Genomic DNA, 16,993 nt, shown 5'->3' on the forward strand with positions numbered 1-16,993 from the left:
TGATTTGACATTGAAAGTAACGGAGCGCCGAAGAGCTCGAGATGCTGCTGTGACCAGAGTGAAAACATGGATGTTCCGGGCGTGTTTTTCTTTAACACGATATTATGTAATCCATGTATTGATAATCTCGACACGTGAACACATGGAAGGTCATCGACAACCGTTATATTTCTGTTGTTTTCGTCGCAAGGTAAGACGTTTACGTTTATAGTAGTATAGATGTCCACTCTAGCTATTTGACTGAATTCAATGGCCTTGTTTATCATAAGAAATACATTTTTAATTATTATACTATAATATTATTATATATATATGAATATTATAGTTCGTCAGTGTCCAGAGTTTTGCAGCTCATTTAAAAATAATAACAAAGTTGTTATTGTAATCATCACATAATAATATATATTTTTAGTTGACTATATAATTATAGAATTTTATCATTTATGTAGAATTTTATATATTATATATTTATATTTTATATATTATATTGTATATATTTAGTTACTGCAGTTTCAGCAATTAATTTGTTGTTTTTAATATAATATAATTTATATACAGGTTGGAATTTACGCAACTCCTGTTATTGTAATTGAAATAATCACAAAATAATACATTTTTGGTTTACTATATAATTATATAATTTAAATAGAATTTTATATATTATGTTAACTTGATTTGAATTTGGTCATATCCCTTTTTAGTTACTGCAGATTCAACAATTAATTTATTGCTTTTAATATAATATAATTTATATAATAGTTGGAAATTACACCGCTCCATGGCAGCTATAAATTCATAAACACACTTCTGCTGGAAAACAGTGGCATATAGGGCAGCAGCACTTTTGTTGAGCCCTCACTGAGGACTTTTGACATGTTTTTATCTCCTCCTAGCTTTCAGGTCTGCACCATTAGATCATCTCTCAGTTGTCACTGTCAACCTTATCATCATGGAGGGCCAGTATGTCACCATTCATGGCCTCAACATCACCCACAGCCCTCTTGGAGCACCGGCCATGTCTATCAACAAACTTTTCCCGGCTCTGCTGGAGTGCTTTGGCATTATTCTGTGTGGATATGCGGCGGGTCGCAGTAACATCATCAGCGTGGGACAAGTAAATGGTCTGGGCAGCTTTTTGTCGTGTTTCGCTCTTCCTGCCCTGCTCTTCAAGAACATGGTGCAGCTGCAGTTTGAGCACGTCGTCTGGTCGTTTCTATGGAGCGTTTTGATCGCAAAAGTGTGTGTCTTCTTGCTGGTGTGTGTGCTGACGCTGTTGGTGGCAAATCCTGAGAGCAAATTCAGTAAAGCAGGGCTGTATGCTATCTTTGCCACTCAGAGCAATGACTTTGCATTGGGATATCCTATAGGTGAGGATCCCCTCACACACAGATACACAGCCCTCCAAAAGTTTGGAAACGCCCTAGAAAAGTGGGGTTTTGGACAATATTGGCATGAATCCTTTTTAATGTGTGATAATTTTGCACTGATAAGGGACAACACAAACTACGAAAACATATTTTATTACATAAACAGTTTATACATGTAAAAAACTAAAATTTTAGATTCATCAAAATATCCACCATTAGCAGCTATCTGACCTGAACTGGGTTCTGATTGATTCATTGTATTCTAAACTTAATTGGCAATCAATTGTTGAAGCTATTAAGATTTGCTGACCCAAAAATCTTTTACAAACCTGGGCCAAGTTTAAACCAGTAACCAGGCATCACAGCTGGCAAAGGGGCATGTCTGACTTTGACATGTGTGTATTGCCATTATTATGTAATCAAAATGAAAATTATTATTGCTGCTCTTCAATGATAATGTCAAGTTACTTTATTGTATTTGCACCAAAAAATTATAAGGATTTATGCTGATATCGTCCAAAACCACACTTTGCCAGGGTGTTTCCAAACTTTTGGAGGGCAACATACATCTAAAATACACATGCAGACAGTTCACATTAATCATAAGATCATAATCCCCATACAGTGGATGCGCTGTACAGGAGTTCGCACCCAGAGTACGTGCAGTATATATATCTGGTGGCTCCTGTGTCTCTGATGCTGCTGAACCCTGTGGGATTTGCTTTGTGTGAGATCCAGAGATGGAGACACACCAATGACCGCAGCTACAGCAAACTGCACGTGATCTTTACGGTCGTACTGCAGGTGCGTGTGTTTATCTTCATGCAGAAGTTTCTGTTGATGTCAGCCTTCTTTTCATGTTATTCTTTTCTATCTTTTCAGGTTTTGAAGAACCCAATAGTCTTCATGGTTATTGTTGGAATTCTCTCTCATTTCCTGTTTGGTGGACGTGTCCCTGTTTTACTTGGAGAGTTTGTTGATGGACTGGCAGACTCTTTCGGAGGGGCGGCACTCTTTTATCTGGGCTTGAACATGGTGGGACAGATGGGTAAACTCACGCGTACCACTGGGGTTTCCCTTATCCTGCTTATCACTGCCAAACTGTGAGTGAAAGAGAGTTGTGTGCTTAACCAGCAGGTTGCACAAGGTGGTTTATGAGCTACCATGATTATGAAAGTTGTAGCAAAGGTTACCATTAGACCAATGTGTCATACCTATCATCAGCTGTGTTGTTATTGTTAACTAAAGAAAACATTAAAAATAATTTTCATTAATTGAAGTAAAGCTTTTTTAAAAATTTTCAGTATTTTCAAAATGTATTTATTTAAAATCCATAGAATCAGCATAAACCTGTTAATTCTGAAAATAATTAAATTTAATCAGTTAAAAATCTGAACACTGCTCAAATTTGGCTAGTTGTGAAATGAGCAAGATTCAATTATTTAAAATATATGAGAACACATGTATAATAAATTGTATTTATTGATTATAAATATATAAATCTGGTTATTGTGTGTTTAAAACACATTCGGTTTATTAGTAGTATTACATAAATCTCAATCTTGTTTCATTTATATATGAATAACATATATGCGCATCATATATATATATATATACAATATATATATATATACATAAATATATATATATATATATATATATATATATATATAAATCTGTCATCATTTACTCACCCTCATGTCGTTCCAAACCTGTGTGACTTTTACTCATCTTCAGAACACAAATTAAGATCTTTTTGTTGAAATCTGAGAGCTCTCTGTTCTTCCATTGACAGTCCAGGCAACTACCACTCTGACACTTCAAAAAGTTCATAAAGAGATTGTAAAACTTATCCATATGAATCGAGTGGTTTAGTCCAGATTTTCTCGATCGAAGAGACTCGATCGCTTTATATGATGAACAAATTTAATTCAGGCTTTTATTTACATATAAACATTCATCAACTCACTGCTTGCTTGATGTACGAGATAACGAGAACCAATAAGGTTCATTTTCATATGTTACGCAGCGTGTTTGAGCAAGAGCCATTGTTTTTGAAAATTTGGAAACCGATAAGTTCATATGGATTAGTTTTATAATCTCTTTATGAACTTTTTGAATCGTCAGAGTGGTAGACCGTCAGTGGAGGGACAGAAATCTCTCAGATTTCATAAAATTATTTTCATTTGTGTTCCGAAGATGAACTAAAGTCTTAGAGGTTTAGAATGAGATGAGTGTAAGTAAATGGCAGGATTTTTATATTTGGGTGAAATAACCCTTTAATGTAAATTTTAAATGTAGTTAAAATACATAAATCTTAACCATTTTTGAGTACTGTTTCATGCAATTTTTGTTTTCCAGGCTAGTTATGCCATTGATGTGTAAGGACATGGTGGAGCTGTTGGACGCTGGTAATTCCAGCTCTGTGAATCACTCTAGCCTGTCTGATTATGCTTTCCTTTACGGAGTCTTCCCCACTGCTCCCAGCGTGGCCATCTATGCCGCCCAGTACAACATGGAGCTGGAGGTGGTAAGCTATGAATGAATTTCTGTAAATGTCACCCAGACTCAATCAATGCTATTAAAAATTTAGTCAACACGGATCAGTACAAACATTTTGTGTGTGGTAGGTGACCTCTGGTATGGTCATTAGCACCTTTCTGTCAGCGCCAATCATGTATGTGTTGGCATGGTTACTGACCATTCCATGGATGGAGGCCACGTCCCTGGTGGCGGAGCTACAGGATGTGAGCTTTAACATCAGCATTGTCAGCCTAATAGCCCTGGTGAGTGTGTGTGGGTTTGATGTGTTTAAGAACACGCCATTTGCTTACAGTGGATTATAAGTGAGAAAATGAAGACTTATTCAGTTAGATCTCTTCTCTTCTCTTCTCTTCTCTTCTCTTCTCTTCTCTTCTCTTCTCTTCTCTTCTCTTCTCTTCTCTTCTCTTCTCTTCTCTTCTCTTCTCTTCTATTAAAGGCTCTTTCCTGTCCCCCTGTCTTTTGTGGTTCACATTCTATTCTATTCTATTCTATTCTATTCTATTCAGGTTCTCTCCTGCCCCATCTTGTGTGGTTCAATTTCTATTCTATTCTATTCTATTCTATTCTATTCTATTCTATTCTATTCTATTCTATTCTATTCTATTAAGATTCTCTCCTGCCCCATCTTGTGTGGTTCAATTTCTATTCTATTCTATTCTATTCTATTCTATTCTATTCTATTCTATTCTATTCTATTCTAAAGGTACCCTCTTGTCCCCCGTCTTGTGTAGTCCACTTTCTATTCTGTTCTGTTCTATTCTATTCTATTATATTCTATTATATTCTATTCTATTAAGGTTCTCTCCTGTCCCCCTGTCTTGTGTGGTTCACTTTCTATTCTCTTTTATCCTATTCTATTCTAGTGTCATTTCTGTCTATTCAATTTTGTTCTGTCCAGTTCTATTCAGGTCTGGTGTGTGCTCACTTTTTGTGTCTATTCTATTGTATTCTTTTCTATTAAAGGCTTGTGTGGATCACTTTTGATTATATTCTATTTTAATCTGTTCTATTCTAATAAGGTTCTCTACAGTCCCCCCTGTCTTGTGTGGTTCACTTTCTATTCTATTCTATTCCATTCTATTCTATTAAAGGCTCTTTCCTGTCCCCCTGTCTTGTGTGTTTAACTTTTGATTCTATTCTATTCTGTTATTATATTGTCTATTCTGTCTATTCAACTTTGTTCTGTTCTGTTCAATTCTATTCAGGTCTGGTGTGTGTTCACTTCTTCTGTCTATTCTATTCTATTCTATTCTAAAGGTTCTCTCCTGTCCTCCTGTCTTGCGTGGTTCACTTTCTATTCTATTCTATTCTATTCTATTCTATTCTATTCTATTCTATTCTATTCTATTCTAGTCTGTTAAGGTTCTGTCCTGTCCCCCTGTCTTTTGTGGTTCAATTTCTATTCTATTCTATTAAGGTTCTCTCCTCTCCCCCTGTCTTGTGTGGTTCACTTCCTATTCTATTCTCTTCTATCCTATTCTATTCTATTGTCATTTCTGTCTATTCAATTTTATTCTGTCCAGTTCTATTCAGGTCTGGTGTGTGCTCACTTTTTGTGTCTATTCTATTCTATTCTATTCTATTCTATTCTATTCTATTAAAGGCTTGTGTGGTTCAATTTCTATTCTATTCTGTTATTATATTGTCTATTCTGTCTATTCAACTTTGTTCTGTTCTGTTCTGTTCAATTCTATTCAGGTCTGGTGTGTGTTCACTTCTTTTGTCTATTCTATTCTATTCTATTCTATTCTATTCTATTCTATTCTATTCTATTCTATTCTATTCTATTCTAAAGGTTCTCTCCTGTCCCCCTGTCTTGTGTGGTTCACTTTCTATTCTATTCTGTTCTGTTCTGTTCTATTCTATTCTATTAAGGTTCTCTCCTGTCCTCCTGTCTTGCATGGTTAACTTTTGATTATATTATATTATATTATATTATATTATATTATATTATATTATATTATATTATATTATATTCTGTTAAGGTTCTCTCCTGTCCCCCTGTCTTGTGTGGTTCAAATTCTATTCTATTCTATTAAGGTTCTCTCCTGTCCCCCTGTCTTGTGTGGTTCACTTCCTATTCTCTTCTATCCTATTCTATCCTATTGTCATTTCTGTCTATTCAATTTTGTTCTGTCCAGTTCTATTCAGGTCTGGTGTGTTTTTTCTTGTGTCTATTCTATTCTATTTTATTAAAGGCTTTTTTCTGTCCCCCTGTCTTGTGTGGTTCACTTTTGATTATATTCTATTTTAATCTGTTCATTTCTAATACGGTTTTCTATAGCCCCCCTGTCTTGTGTGGTTCAATTTCTATTCTATTCTATTTAGGTTCTCTCCTGTCCCCCTGTCTTGTGTGGTTCACTTTCTATTCTATTCTATACTATTCTATTCTATTGTCATTTTATTGTCATTTCTATTCAATTTTGTTCCGTTCTGCTCAATTCTATTCAGGTCTGGTGTGTGTTCACTTCTTTTGTCTGTTCTGTTCTGTTCTATTCTATTCTATTAAAGGGTCTTTCCCATCCCCTGTCTTGTGTGTTTCACTTTTGATTCTATTCTATTCTGTTATTATATTGTCTATTCTGTCTATTCAACTTTGTTCTGTTCCATTCAATTCTATTCAGGTCTGGTGTGTGTTTACTTCTTTTTTTCTATTCTATTCTATTCTATTCTATTCTATTCTATCTTTAATGTATTATGGTTAATTTCTGATTCTATTCTCTTCCGTTCACTTCTGTATATTCTGTTCTATTCAGGTTCTTTTCTGTCTCTTTTGGTTCACTTTTGTCTATACAATTCAGGTCGTTTTCTGTCTCATTTGGTTAATTTCTGATTCTATTCTATTCACTATTTTGTTCTATTATTATTCTGTTCTGGTCACTTCTGTCTATTCTATTCGTGTTATTTTCATTCTGTTCTTTTTTTCTGGTTAATTTCTGATTTTATTCTGTTCTGTTATTTAAAACCTGGCTTTACATGCATGTGTAACCATAGAGAACATACATAAGAATTTTAAGAGGATTAAAAATCAAAGCTTTTACATGAAACAGAGATGAAATATCTGATCCCAGAAACAATGAGTTACAGAATCTGGATTACCAAAATATGTGTGTGTGTGTGTGTGTGTTGCAGGTTTGGACCCTTGCTGTCATGCTACTTAGTAAGAAGTTTAAGAGGCTGCCACATATGTTTGCTACAAATCTGTTCTTAGCACAGGTACATAATCTTGCACAAAGGCACACGTATCCATAATTCTTTAACTTACTTGCTTTTTTCACTCCCTGTTTCTTTACCTCTCTCTTTTTTTATTTAATTTGTGGTACTTTTTCAAAACCTCTTATCTCCGCAAGTGACACAATAAAATGCGCTCAGGGGCTGGCTGCATAAATTTTTTTCTTTCAGACTGTTCATAACATAAGTCAGTAACATAAAAACATAGATTGGTCTGATTTGATACCAAAAAGTAAGACTGATTACCCCTAACTAACTGCTAGTTGTTCAGACTAGTTCTTATCCGTCATGTTTATCTCCGCAGCCATGTTTATCTCCACACACTTTTGAACTTTGTCAAATACACACTAGGTTATGTCAAAAACACAGTTTAATTGCTACAAGACATGTAAGAGAATTCAGTTTAAGACTCACAGGATGCGCCGTCTGACAGCCAGCTTTCTGTGCGCGTGCTTTGGATGTGTGCGGTCAGAAAACCTGCAATTTCATGTGAGCGTGGCCGCGATAGAGATCATAATCAAAACCAAACAGATGTTTGGCAGAGTATCTGAGGCATGAGTTGTACAGGCTCCGCCCTCTTCTGGAAAGCGGGATGGGGAGCTGCATTTGCATTTAAAGATACATGCACGAAAACAACATGTTTTTCCTTCCATTCAAAAATAGGCATTTATAACATGTTATAATAAATGATCTGTGGGGCATTTTGAGCTGAAACTTCACAGACACATTCTAGGCACACTTGAGACTTACAATACATTTTGTAAAAGTGTCATTATAACATAATGGCTATATTTATACAACTGTCCCAGCAAGTTATTTCAACATATATTTTCCTCAGAAAATGTAAAAATATATTTTCTTGATTTATTTATTAAAGCATGTTATGTTTATTTCATCTCTTATCCAGCTCCTAGCATGTGTGTCGATGATCGTGTGGAAGTTTGTGCCAAAGCAGGGGAAAGTGTTTGGCCAAATTCTCACCTTTACATTACTTTATGGGTCTCTTTACAGCACCTACATGTGGACAGGTAAGAAATCATCAAACACTTTCTCACAGTAAACAATACTTGATGGATAAGGATTATTTTTATTGTATGATTTAGGTTGTGATACATCTCCTTTGTGTTGTGCAGTTGTAGCGGTGTTTAGCAGTTGTGTAGATATTGTGTTATAGGTCTTTTGGCGTTCGCTCTTACTTTATTGGGCAGAAATGAAAACTTGAAAGTGAAACCCATAGTTTTCATCATCTTTGGATGGGGGTGAGTATATATGCGTGTGTGTGAGCGTGTGTGGTTTGCATGCTAGTGTGTTTATTATTCCAAAATAAATCCCTTTAATTTTTTTTATTTTCTAAATTAAAATAAATGTAATTAAATTGAGATTTAATTTATACAGCAGAATTCCGGATTCATTGGAGAAAACACCTTTTGTGTTTTAATTTTGTTATCTTAGAATTCCCTTTCTGATTGTGGGTGGGCTGCTCATGATAGGACAGAGAATGAGTGACAACGTAGACTCCGCATTCTTTTACGGCAAGGGGCAGGTAGGTTGGGATTTTTGACTGTGTTTACACAAAACATCATAACACAATTTGTCTCTGTTCCCCCCACCAACTGTTCCTTTCTCCTCAGATTGTTTGTACTGTGGTAGTTCTGGGCTGCAGCATCATTCTGGGTGGTCTGTCTTTGATGAGTTTGAGCCGAGGGGCCCAAGAGGAGCAGAACTATCAGGCCCTAGATCAAAACCCCATGGCAGGCACAGCAGAAGATGTGAGACACCCCCAGCCAGAGAGCCAGAACTCATCTGAGCTAGATCGAACCTACACCAACACAGGTAGATTGTAGATTGTCTTTCCAAACCTGTAAGACTTTCGTTCATCTTCGGAACACAACTGAAAACGTTTTTAATTAATCCTGAGAGATTTCTGTCAAAAGAGATCATAAAATAAATCCATATGAATCAAGCTGTTTAATCCAAGTCTTGTAAAGAGACACAATCACTTTTTATGATGAACAGATTTAATTTAGGCTTTTATTCACATTTGAACATTGATCAGCAAACATGCACAGATAGAGCACTCAGATATGGTGAAGTGATCGTGTCTCCTCAGAAGACTTGGATTAACCCACTTGATATGAATTTCTGTTACAATCTCTTTATGAACGTTTTGAAGTGTAAGAGTTTTGAGTGAATAGATTTTCAGTGGAGGGACATGAGGGTGAGTAATTGATGATAGAATTTTTATTTTTGTGTAAATTAACCCCTTAAAGAAATAATTCACCCCAAAATAAAAATTTGCATCTTTTACTCACCCTTTTTACTTACTCCAAACCTGTTTGACTTTCTTGCACAGGACTCAAAACCTATTTTTAAGAATTTATTTGAAAATTCAACTAAAAGTTTTTGTTAGTATAATAAAAGGGGTTCAAAACAACACTGTCGTTGTATGGTCAAAAAGCACTTTCTTTTTGTGTTCCCATACACACATACAAGTTTGGAAAAACATGAGGAGTAAATTATGACCATTTTAATTTTTGAGTGAACTATCCCTTTTACAACCTTCCTTATTTGGTGTGGAGACTAAAGTGATTTTCCAATGCTGGATATATTTCTAGAATATTTTCCTTTGTTGACAGATGTTTGTGAACCCATGCCAGATATGATAGTCGGACATCTTAATGACTCGCCAGTGCCTTCAGCAGGTTGAAATGTTTTTCATTTCATTCTTATGATTATCAAGTCATTAAATACCATTTGATTGCCAAGTTTCATCAGGGAGTAAAAGAGAGCGTGTTTTTGTTCTAGGGATTTTCCTGAGCGAGGCGTCAAGCTCCAGACGTGCGCAGGAGGAGAGGCAGATAGCTCGACATGTGCTCCTCTGCCTGCTTCTCATTGTCAGCATGCTGGCTGTATGTCCACTCCTCACACTCTATGAGAAAGACGTACACTCCCTCATAAACACAAGCATATACACACACATAATAAAGTAAGCCACATGATTATACAAACCCAATTCCAAAAAAGTTGGGACACTGTACAAATTGTGAATAAAAAAGGAATGCAATAATTTACAAATATCATAAACTTGATGATAAATGTTGAAAGTGAGACATTTTGAAATGTCATGCCAAATATTGGCTCATTTTGGATTTCATGAGGGCTACACATTCCAAAAAAGTTGGGACAGGTAGCAATAAGAGACCGGAAAAGTTTAATGTACATATAAGGAATAGCTGGAGGACCAATTTGCAACTTATTAGGTCAATTGGCGACATGATTGGGTATAAAAAGAGCCTCTCAGAGTGGCAGTGTCTCTCAGAAGTCAAGATGGGCAGAGGATCACCAATTCCCCCAATGCTGCGGCGAATAATAGTGGAACAATATCAGAAAGGAGTTTCTCAGAGAAAAATTGCAAAGAGTTTGAAGTTATCATCATCTACAGTGCATAATATCATCCAAAGATTCACAGAAATCTGGAACAATCGCTGTGCGTAAGGGTCAAGGCCGGAAAACCATACTGGATACCCGTGATCTTCGGGCCCTTAGACGGCACTGCATCACATACAGGAATGCTACTGTAATGGAAATTACAACATGGGCTCAGGAATACTTCCAGAAAACATTGTCGGTGAACACAATCCACCGTGCCATTCGCCGTTGCCGGCTAAAACTCTATAGGTCAAAAAAGAAGCCATATCTAAACATGATCCAGAAGCGCAGGCGTTTTCTCTGGGCCAAGGCTCATTTAAAATGGACTGTGGCAAAGTGGAAAACTGTTCTGTGGTCAGACGAATCAAAATTTGAAGTTCTTTTTGGAAAACTGGGACGCCATGTCATCCGGACTAAAGAGGACAAGGACAACCCAAGTTGTTATCAGCGCTCAGTTCAGAAGCCTGCATCTCTGATGGTATGGGGTTGCATGAGTGCGTCTGGCATGGGCAGCTTACACATCTGGAAAGGCACCATCAATGCTGAAAGGTATATCCCAAGTTCTAGAACAACATATGCTCCCATCCAGATGTCGTCTCTTTCAGGGAAGACCTTGCATTTTCCAACATGACAATGCCAGACCACATACTGCATCAATTACAACATCATGGCTGCGTAGAAGGAGGATCCGGGTACTGAAATGGCCAGTCTGCAGTCCAGATCTTTCACCCATTGAAAACATTTGGCGCATCATAAAGAGGAAGATGCGACAAAGAAGACCTAAGACAGTTGAGCAACTAGAAGCCTGCATTAGACAAGAATGGGACAACATTCCTATTCCTAAACTTGAGCAACTTGTCTCCTCAGTGCCCAGACGTTTGCAGACTGTTATAAAAAGAAGAGGGGATGCCACACAGTGGTAAACATGGCCTTGTCCCAACTTTTTTGAGATGTGATGATGCCATAAAATTTAATATCAACATATTTTTCCCTTAAAATGATACATTTTCTCAGTTTAAACATTTGATATGTCATCTATGTTGTATTCTGAATAAAATATTGAAATTTGAAACTTCCACATCATTGCATTCACAAATTGCAATTTGTACAGTGTCCCAACTTTTTTGGAATCGGGTTTGTACTCAGAGCACTTTTCTCAACATCCTCCAAAATTACCTCTTTTACATTTGGGACTGTTTATTTCAGAACCTGTCCAGCTGCCTGTGGTGGTTGTTCAATGCAGATCCAGGGCGGCTTTACCTCGAGCTGCAGTTCTTTTGTGCTGTAGCCAATTATGGACAGGTGACCACAGTCACACAACTCTCACTGCAAACTTAGAACATCTAGATACTAGAGTTGTCAAAAGTACCAACTTCAGTACCTAGTCGGTACTGAAATTTTTAAAGATGTGATGCTTTGAGCACTGTTGAGCGGATTTGTAAACACCTCTGATTTGCCATTGTGTTCACGTGTTCATCAGATATGTCTGTGATTGGCTACGATGATCAACGCACGGGAGTGTTCAATTTTTAAAATTTCAAAATTTGGTATCAGTCTGTACTTTTGACAACACTACTAGATACATGAGAAGAGTTGCTATAAAATTAAAAATTTGCTTTGTCTCCATAAGGGTTTTTTTTCCTTTGGAATTTTTGGGTTGGACGAGCACCTGATTATTCTTCCATTCAAAAAGAGGTGAATCAGCCGTGTTTGTGTTATTAATTATTATTTGTTTATTTTGGATGTAGTTTCAGCAGCTTCTTTGTGTGTTTGTAGGCTGGCTGCTCTGTGTGGTTTTGGTCAGGATGAAAGCCTTGAGTCTGCTGCTGTTCCTGAGGAAATACGACTGACCTGTACACAGTTTGTAAGATACCACAAAGATCAGTGCGTTCAGGATATTGTTCGCAATAGAGGGTGAGTATTTGTATGTTAAAATTTTATATTTGGTTAAAAATAAATAATTTTAGGCAGTATCAGTAATGCATAATTTTTTTTTTTATTGAATGAGTGAAAGGTGACATAACATAAGAAGCCAACAGGCTTGCGTGATATTTTTAACGATGTTCACATAGTTGGACAAGTTTTTTATTGTACTTGCACCTTTGCACTTTCTTTTTACTAATCACAAACACATATATTATTATGAGTTGATTTTTTTGCCCTTTTTTATTCATAGTGAATTAGGGACAGAAAATCATGGGGAAAAGAGCAAAGATTTATTATTAAATGTTATAACTGATAACAATTATATATTTATATTTACCAAAGCAATACCAACACTCACACCATTTGTTAAGTCAACGTTTCTTTGAATGCCTGGTCAGGATGCTTCAACAAACGAAATAGTGCCACAGACATATTTTGTTGATCCTAGAACAACATTCTATAACCATACCCCTATGCCTAACCCTAACACTACCCATAAGTTATCCCTTAAATCAGAGGGGAATGATGAATAACACTGCTGTGGAAGCACTTAACCCTGGCTGTAAGCCTAAACTTGACATAAACTGTAAACTTGTCCCTCAAATCTGATCGGAATGTTGTTCCAGGGTCAACAAAAAAGTTGTTCCAGGAACATGTTGTACTTTGTGAAATCACGTTCACTGATTCAACATATTAAGGTTTTATTTATTGTCTCTGCATTAAACTGTATGGGATACAAGAGTGTTTTAAAGGGGTCCTATTATCCTTTTTTACATTTTCAACTTTCTTTAATGTGCAATGTTGCTGTTTCAACATGAAAAAGGTCTGCAAAGTTACAAAGTCACTCTAAATGGAGTTAAGGCCTGTTCACACCAAAAACAATAACGATAAAGATATAGTTCCAAAACTCGTTCTAAATGTAAAAGAATAGCAGAGTCCACACCACAGCTATAACGATAATGGCACAGAGAAACAATATCATTGGAATCACTTTCACAACATTTTTTTTTTTCCAATTGATGAACAATAAGTGTGTTGAAACTTGCGATTATGGTAAAAGGCATGACATTTTCGAAACACAATCAAAGTGGTTGACAGATTACAACACACTTGTCCAGCACGACCAATCAGAGCACATTATGCTTTTTGGAAGGAAGGGCTTCATAGAGAGGAACTAAACAAATGCTGCACATACTCACATACTTCCCTATTATATAAACAGTATGTAACAAAAGAAGTATGTCCGAGTTCACAGTACTCAAAAGAGTAGGTAAAAAGTACCCAGATGACCTACCACTTCCGGTGAGATTCTTAAAGGGATAGTTCACCCAAAAATGTCAATTCTGTCACCATTTACTCAAGTTGTTCCAAACCTGTATGAATTTCTTTCTTCTGCTGAACACAAAAGAAGAATTTAAAGAATATGGGTAACTAAACAGTTGATGGACCCCATTGACTTTCGTAGTATGGAAAAAATTACAATGGAAGTAAATGGGGTCCATCAACTGTTTGGTTACTGACATTGTTCAAAATATTTTCTTTTGTGTTCAGCAGAAGAAAGAAATTCATACAGGTTTGGAACAACTTGAGGGTGCAGTCAGAGTGTTACTAACAGACTGGGAAGAGAGGTGCTGCAACAATGTAAAATATGTGAAAAATAATGTGTTTTTTAATATTCAAGCATGAATACCTGTTCTAGAAGTATCTTCCTTTTAACCTATCCCTGTTCTTTTTTTTCCCCCCTCTTTTAACTGTTTGTTCCCCCCACTTTCTTCTTAGTGGATCTTCTGAATCTCTCACTGGACCTGTGGGTGAATCCTTCCTTTGACCTACATGTGTTCTGGCAGAGGGATCATTGGCTCCTGTATGTGGGTGTGGCCAAAGACAGAAAGGTGTGGCCTTGCTTTCAGGACATGGCTTCAGATAAACGTTGTCTTACTACATGTGACAAATCTGTATTGCTTCCAGCACCCTGTGATATCGCTTCATAGGGCTGATGTGCTCAGTGAATCTTCACTTTGTGGTGTCACACAAGCCGAAGCAAGAGCTAAATAGACTGATTTATGTATCAGTATGTGTTGTACTTCTTGGATTACTATGCATGGCATGCAAAGAGCACAGAACTCTTAATCTCATATATGCACATTCAACAGCCTTTGAACCACACACACACCTGCTCTGTTTCAAAGCCTAGTGAGCTGCCTATGTAGGCAGCATTTAAGGCATCATAGGTGAGCAACGTGGTAATGCTGCCTCATTTTAGCCCAGTTTAAAGGGATAGTTCACCCAAAAATGAAAATTGTGTCATCATTTACTCCCACTCAAGTTGTTCAAAATCTGCATAAATTCTTTGTTCTGCTGAACACAAAGGAAGATATTTGGAAGAATGTTTGTAACCAAACAGATCTCGCCCCCCATTGACTACCATAGTAGGGGGAAAAAAAATACTATGGTAGACAATGGGATCTGTTTGGTTACATACATTCTTCCAAATATCTTCCTTTGTGTTCAGCAGAACAAAGAATTTATGCAGATTTGGAACAACTTGAAGGAGAGTAAATGATGACACAATTTTCATTTTTGGGTGAACTATCCCTTTAAGGCAGTTTGTGGAAAGGCAATCCCAGAATCCCAGAATAATTCCAAGATGGTGAGACGAATTAAAAATGAATTATTTTATCCTGTATTTGTGAGGTCTATGTATTTATGGGTATTATTTTTATCACATTATATGCAAAAGTTAAACACTGTTTTAATCTATTGCAAGTTGAGTCTCCTATGCCGAACCCTATTTGAGTTGCTGCGACTTTAATTAGTCATTTAGGGTTTTCATGGATGCTGCCTTAGAAGGTTTTGAAACAAAGCAAATGACACATTTGTAGAACTGTGAATCTGCACTAATTATTATAGTTACATTAATTATGATGAAATAGTAACTGAAACACTGAAATATGAAATATGCTGTCAACACTAGTGCTGCAAAAACACTTCTGACTGGGATTTTAATTGTATGCTTTGTGTTACTTGATCCTTGTCTTGATGACAAGACTATATGGCCTTGTAGCAAAGCAATGCAAGCCATGTTTACAAACCTAAAAATGATCTTACACAGTTGTGTTTTGAGAGCTAGCAAAGGAGAAATCAGGACAATGGATCACTTCATTTTCAATCTACAGAACTGTTTAAGTACCTTCATGTTTACTGAAGCGTGCAATCTCCCTAATTGTATATTCCTGTTTTGCTGGTGTGAATCTATACAAGTAATGGCATTTATGTTTTTGTGACAAAGTATGTCATAACTTTATATCTAGATATGTGAAATGACATTAGAAAGCAGGAGGACAGTCGTTATTTTGATGTTGCAGTCATAAATTGTCTATTTTCTGTAATATTGTTCATTCATTAAAGTCAAAAACAGTATCATAAGCTGTACCTATTAAATGGCAACTGCATAGCAAGATTCAAACATATAAAGGGCAATGTTTCAGCCTAAAAGAAAAACTATGTTAATAGTCAAGACAGACCAAGACAATGTTAGATCCACCCTAAAAAACATACTTTTGTGTGTGTGTGTGTGTGTGTGCATGTGTGTGTGTGTGTGTACTTGTACACATATCTTTGTGTGGACCGGTTTGAGTTTTAGACCATCGGAGTGAGGACCAAGAGAGTAAAGTGAGGACATTTTGGGCGGTCCTCACTTTCTGAGACCTCTTTAAAGGCCTGTTTGAAGGTCAAGATTTAGACTAGGTTAGGGTGTACAAGCATGTGTGTGTGTGTGTGTGTGTGTGTGTGCACGTGCGTGTGTGCATGTGGTCCTGGTAAACCCTATATGTGAACCTGGACCACAAAACCAGTCATAAGGGTACATTTTTTGAAATTGAGATTTATACATTATGAAAAAATATGCTTTTCATTGATGTATGGTTTGATAGGATAGGATAATTTTTGGTCGAGATACAACTATTTGAAAATCTGGAATCTGAGGGTGCAAAAAAATCAAAATATTGAGAAAATCACTTTTAAAGTTTTCCAAATGAAGTCCTTAGCAATGCATATCCACTCACAAAAACACATTTTTTATATATTTATGGTAGGAAATTTACAAAATATTTTCATGGAACATGATCTTTAATTAATATCCTAATGATTTTTGGCATAAAAGAAAAATCAATAATTTGACCCATTCAATGTATTGTTGGCTATTGCTACAAATATACTCATGCAACTTATGGCTGGTTTTGTGGTCCAGGGTGGGTCACATATTATAAGGACCAAATGTTCCCATAAAGATAGTAATACAAGTATTTTTGACCTTGTTGGGATTTTTTTTTTTTTTTTGTCCAAATGAGGAAAACGGCTTATAAATCATACTAAATTATTTTTAGAATGTTTTTTGACAATGTAAAAATGCAGAAAGTTTTCTGTGATTGGTTAGGGGATACAATATACAGTTTGTACAGTATAAAAATCATTATGTCTATGGAATGTCCCCATAA

At 36.3% G+C, this 16,993-nt stretch overlaps 1 protein-coding gene across 2 annotated transcripts; it reads left to right on the plus strand.

Moving 5' to 3' along the window:
* Positions 1–14,808, plus strand: gpr155b (G protein-coupled receptor 155b). 2 transcript variants are annotated; one of them, XM_067374735.1, is made up of 17 exons: positions 1–190; positions 894–1,367; positions 1,993–2,171; positions 2,250–2,470; positions 3,729–3,897; positions 3,998–4,153; positions 7,044–7,127; positions 8,050–8,170; positions 8,317–8,401; positions 8,595–8,685; positions 8,774–8,975; positions 9,779–9,844; positions 9,948–10,051; positions 11,778–11,873; positions 12,202–12,266; positions 12,348–12,485; positions 14,277–14,808. In XM_067374735.1, the coding sequence occupies exons 2-17, from the start codon at positions 950–952 to the stop codon at positions 14,323–14,325; spliced, it is 2,244 nt and encodes a 747-aa protein (XP_067230836.1). In that variant the 5' UTR covers positions 1–190; positions 894–949; the 3' UTR covers positions 14,326–14,808. The 2 variants fall into 2 exon arrangements, with proteins under 2 accessions (XP_067230836.1, XP_067230837.1); XM_067374736.1 differs by lacking the exon at positions 3,998–4,153.
* Positions 14,809–16,993: the final 2,185 nt, after the last annotated feature.

Source organism: Chanodichthys erythropterus, chromosome 21 (assembly GCF_024489055.1).
Source record: "Chanodichthys erythropterus isolate Z2021 chromosome 21, ASM2448905v1, whole genome shotgun sequence".
Taxonomy (NCBI): Eukaryota; Metazoa; Chordata; class Actinopteri; order Cypriniformes; family Xenocyprididae; genus Chanodichthys; species Chanodichthys erythropterus.

Excerpts from the sequence above, each read along its gene's own strand:
- gpr155b (XM_067374735.1), top strand. The coding sequence starts at position 950 with ATGGAGGGCCAGTATGTCACCATTCATGGCCTCAACATCACCCACAGC. Across the intron at positions 8,976-9,778 it reads TCGAACCTACACCAACACAG|ATGTTTGTGAACCCATGCCA; the intron begins GTAGATTGTAGA and ends CTTTGTTGACAG. Across the intron at positions 9,845-9,947 it reads CTCGCCAGTGCCTTCAGCAG|GGATTTTCCTGAGCGAGGCG; the intron begins GTTGAAATGTTT and ends TTTTTGTTCTAG.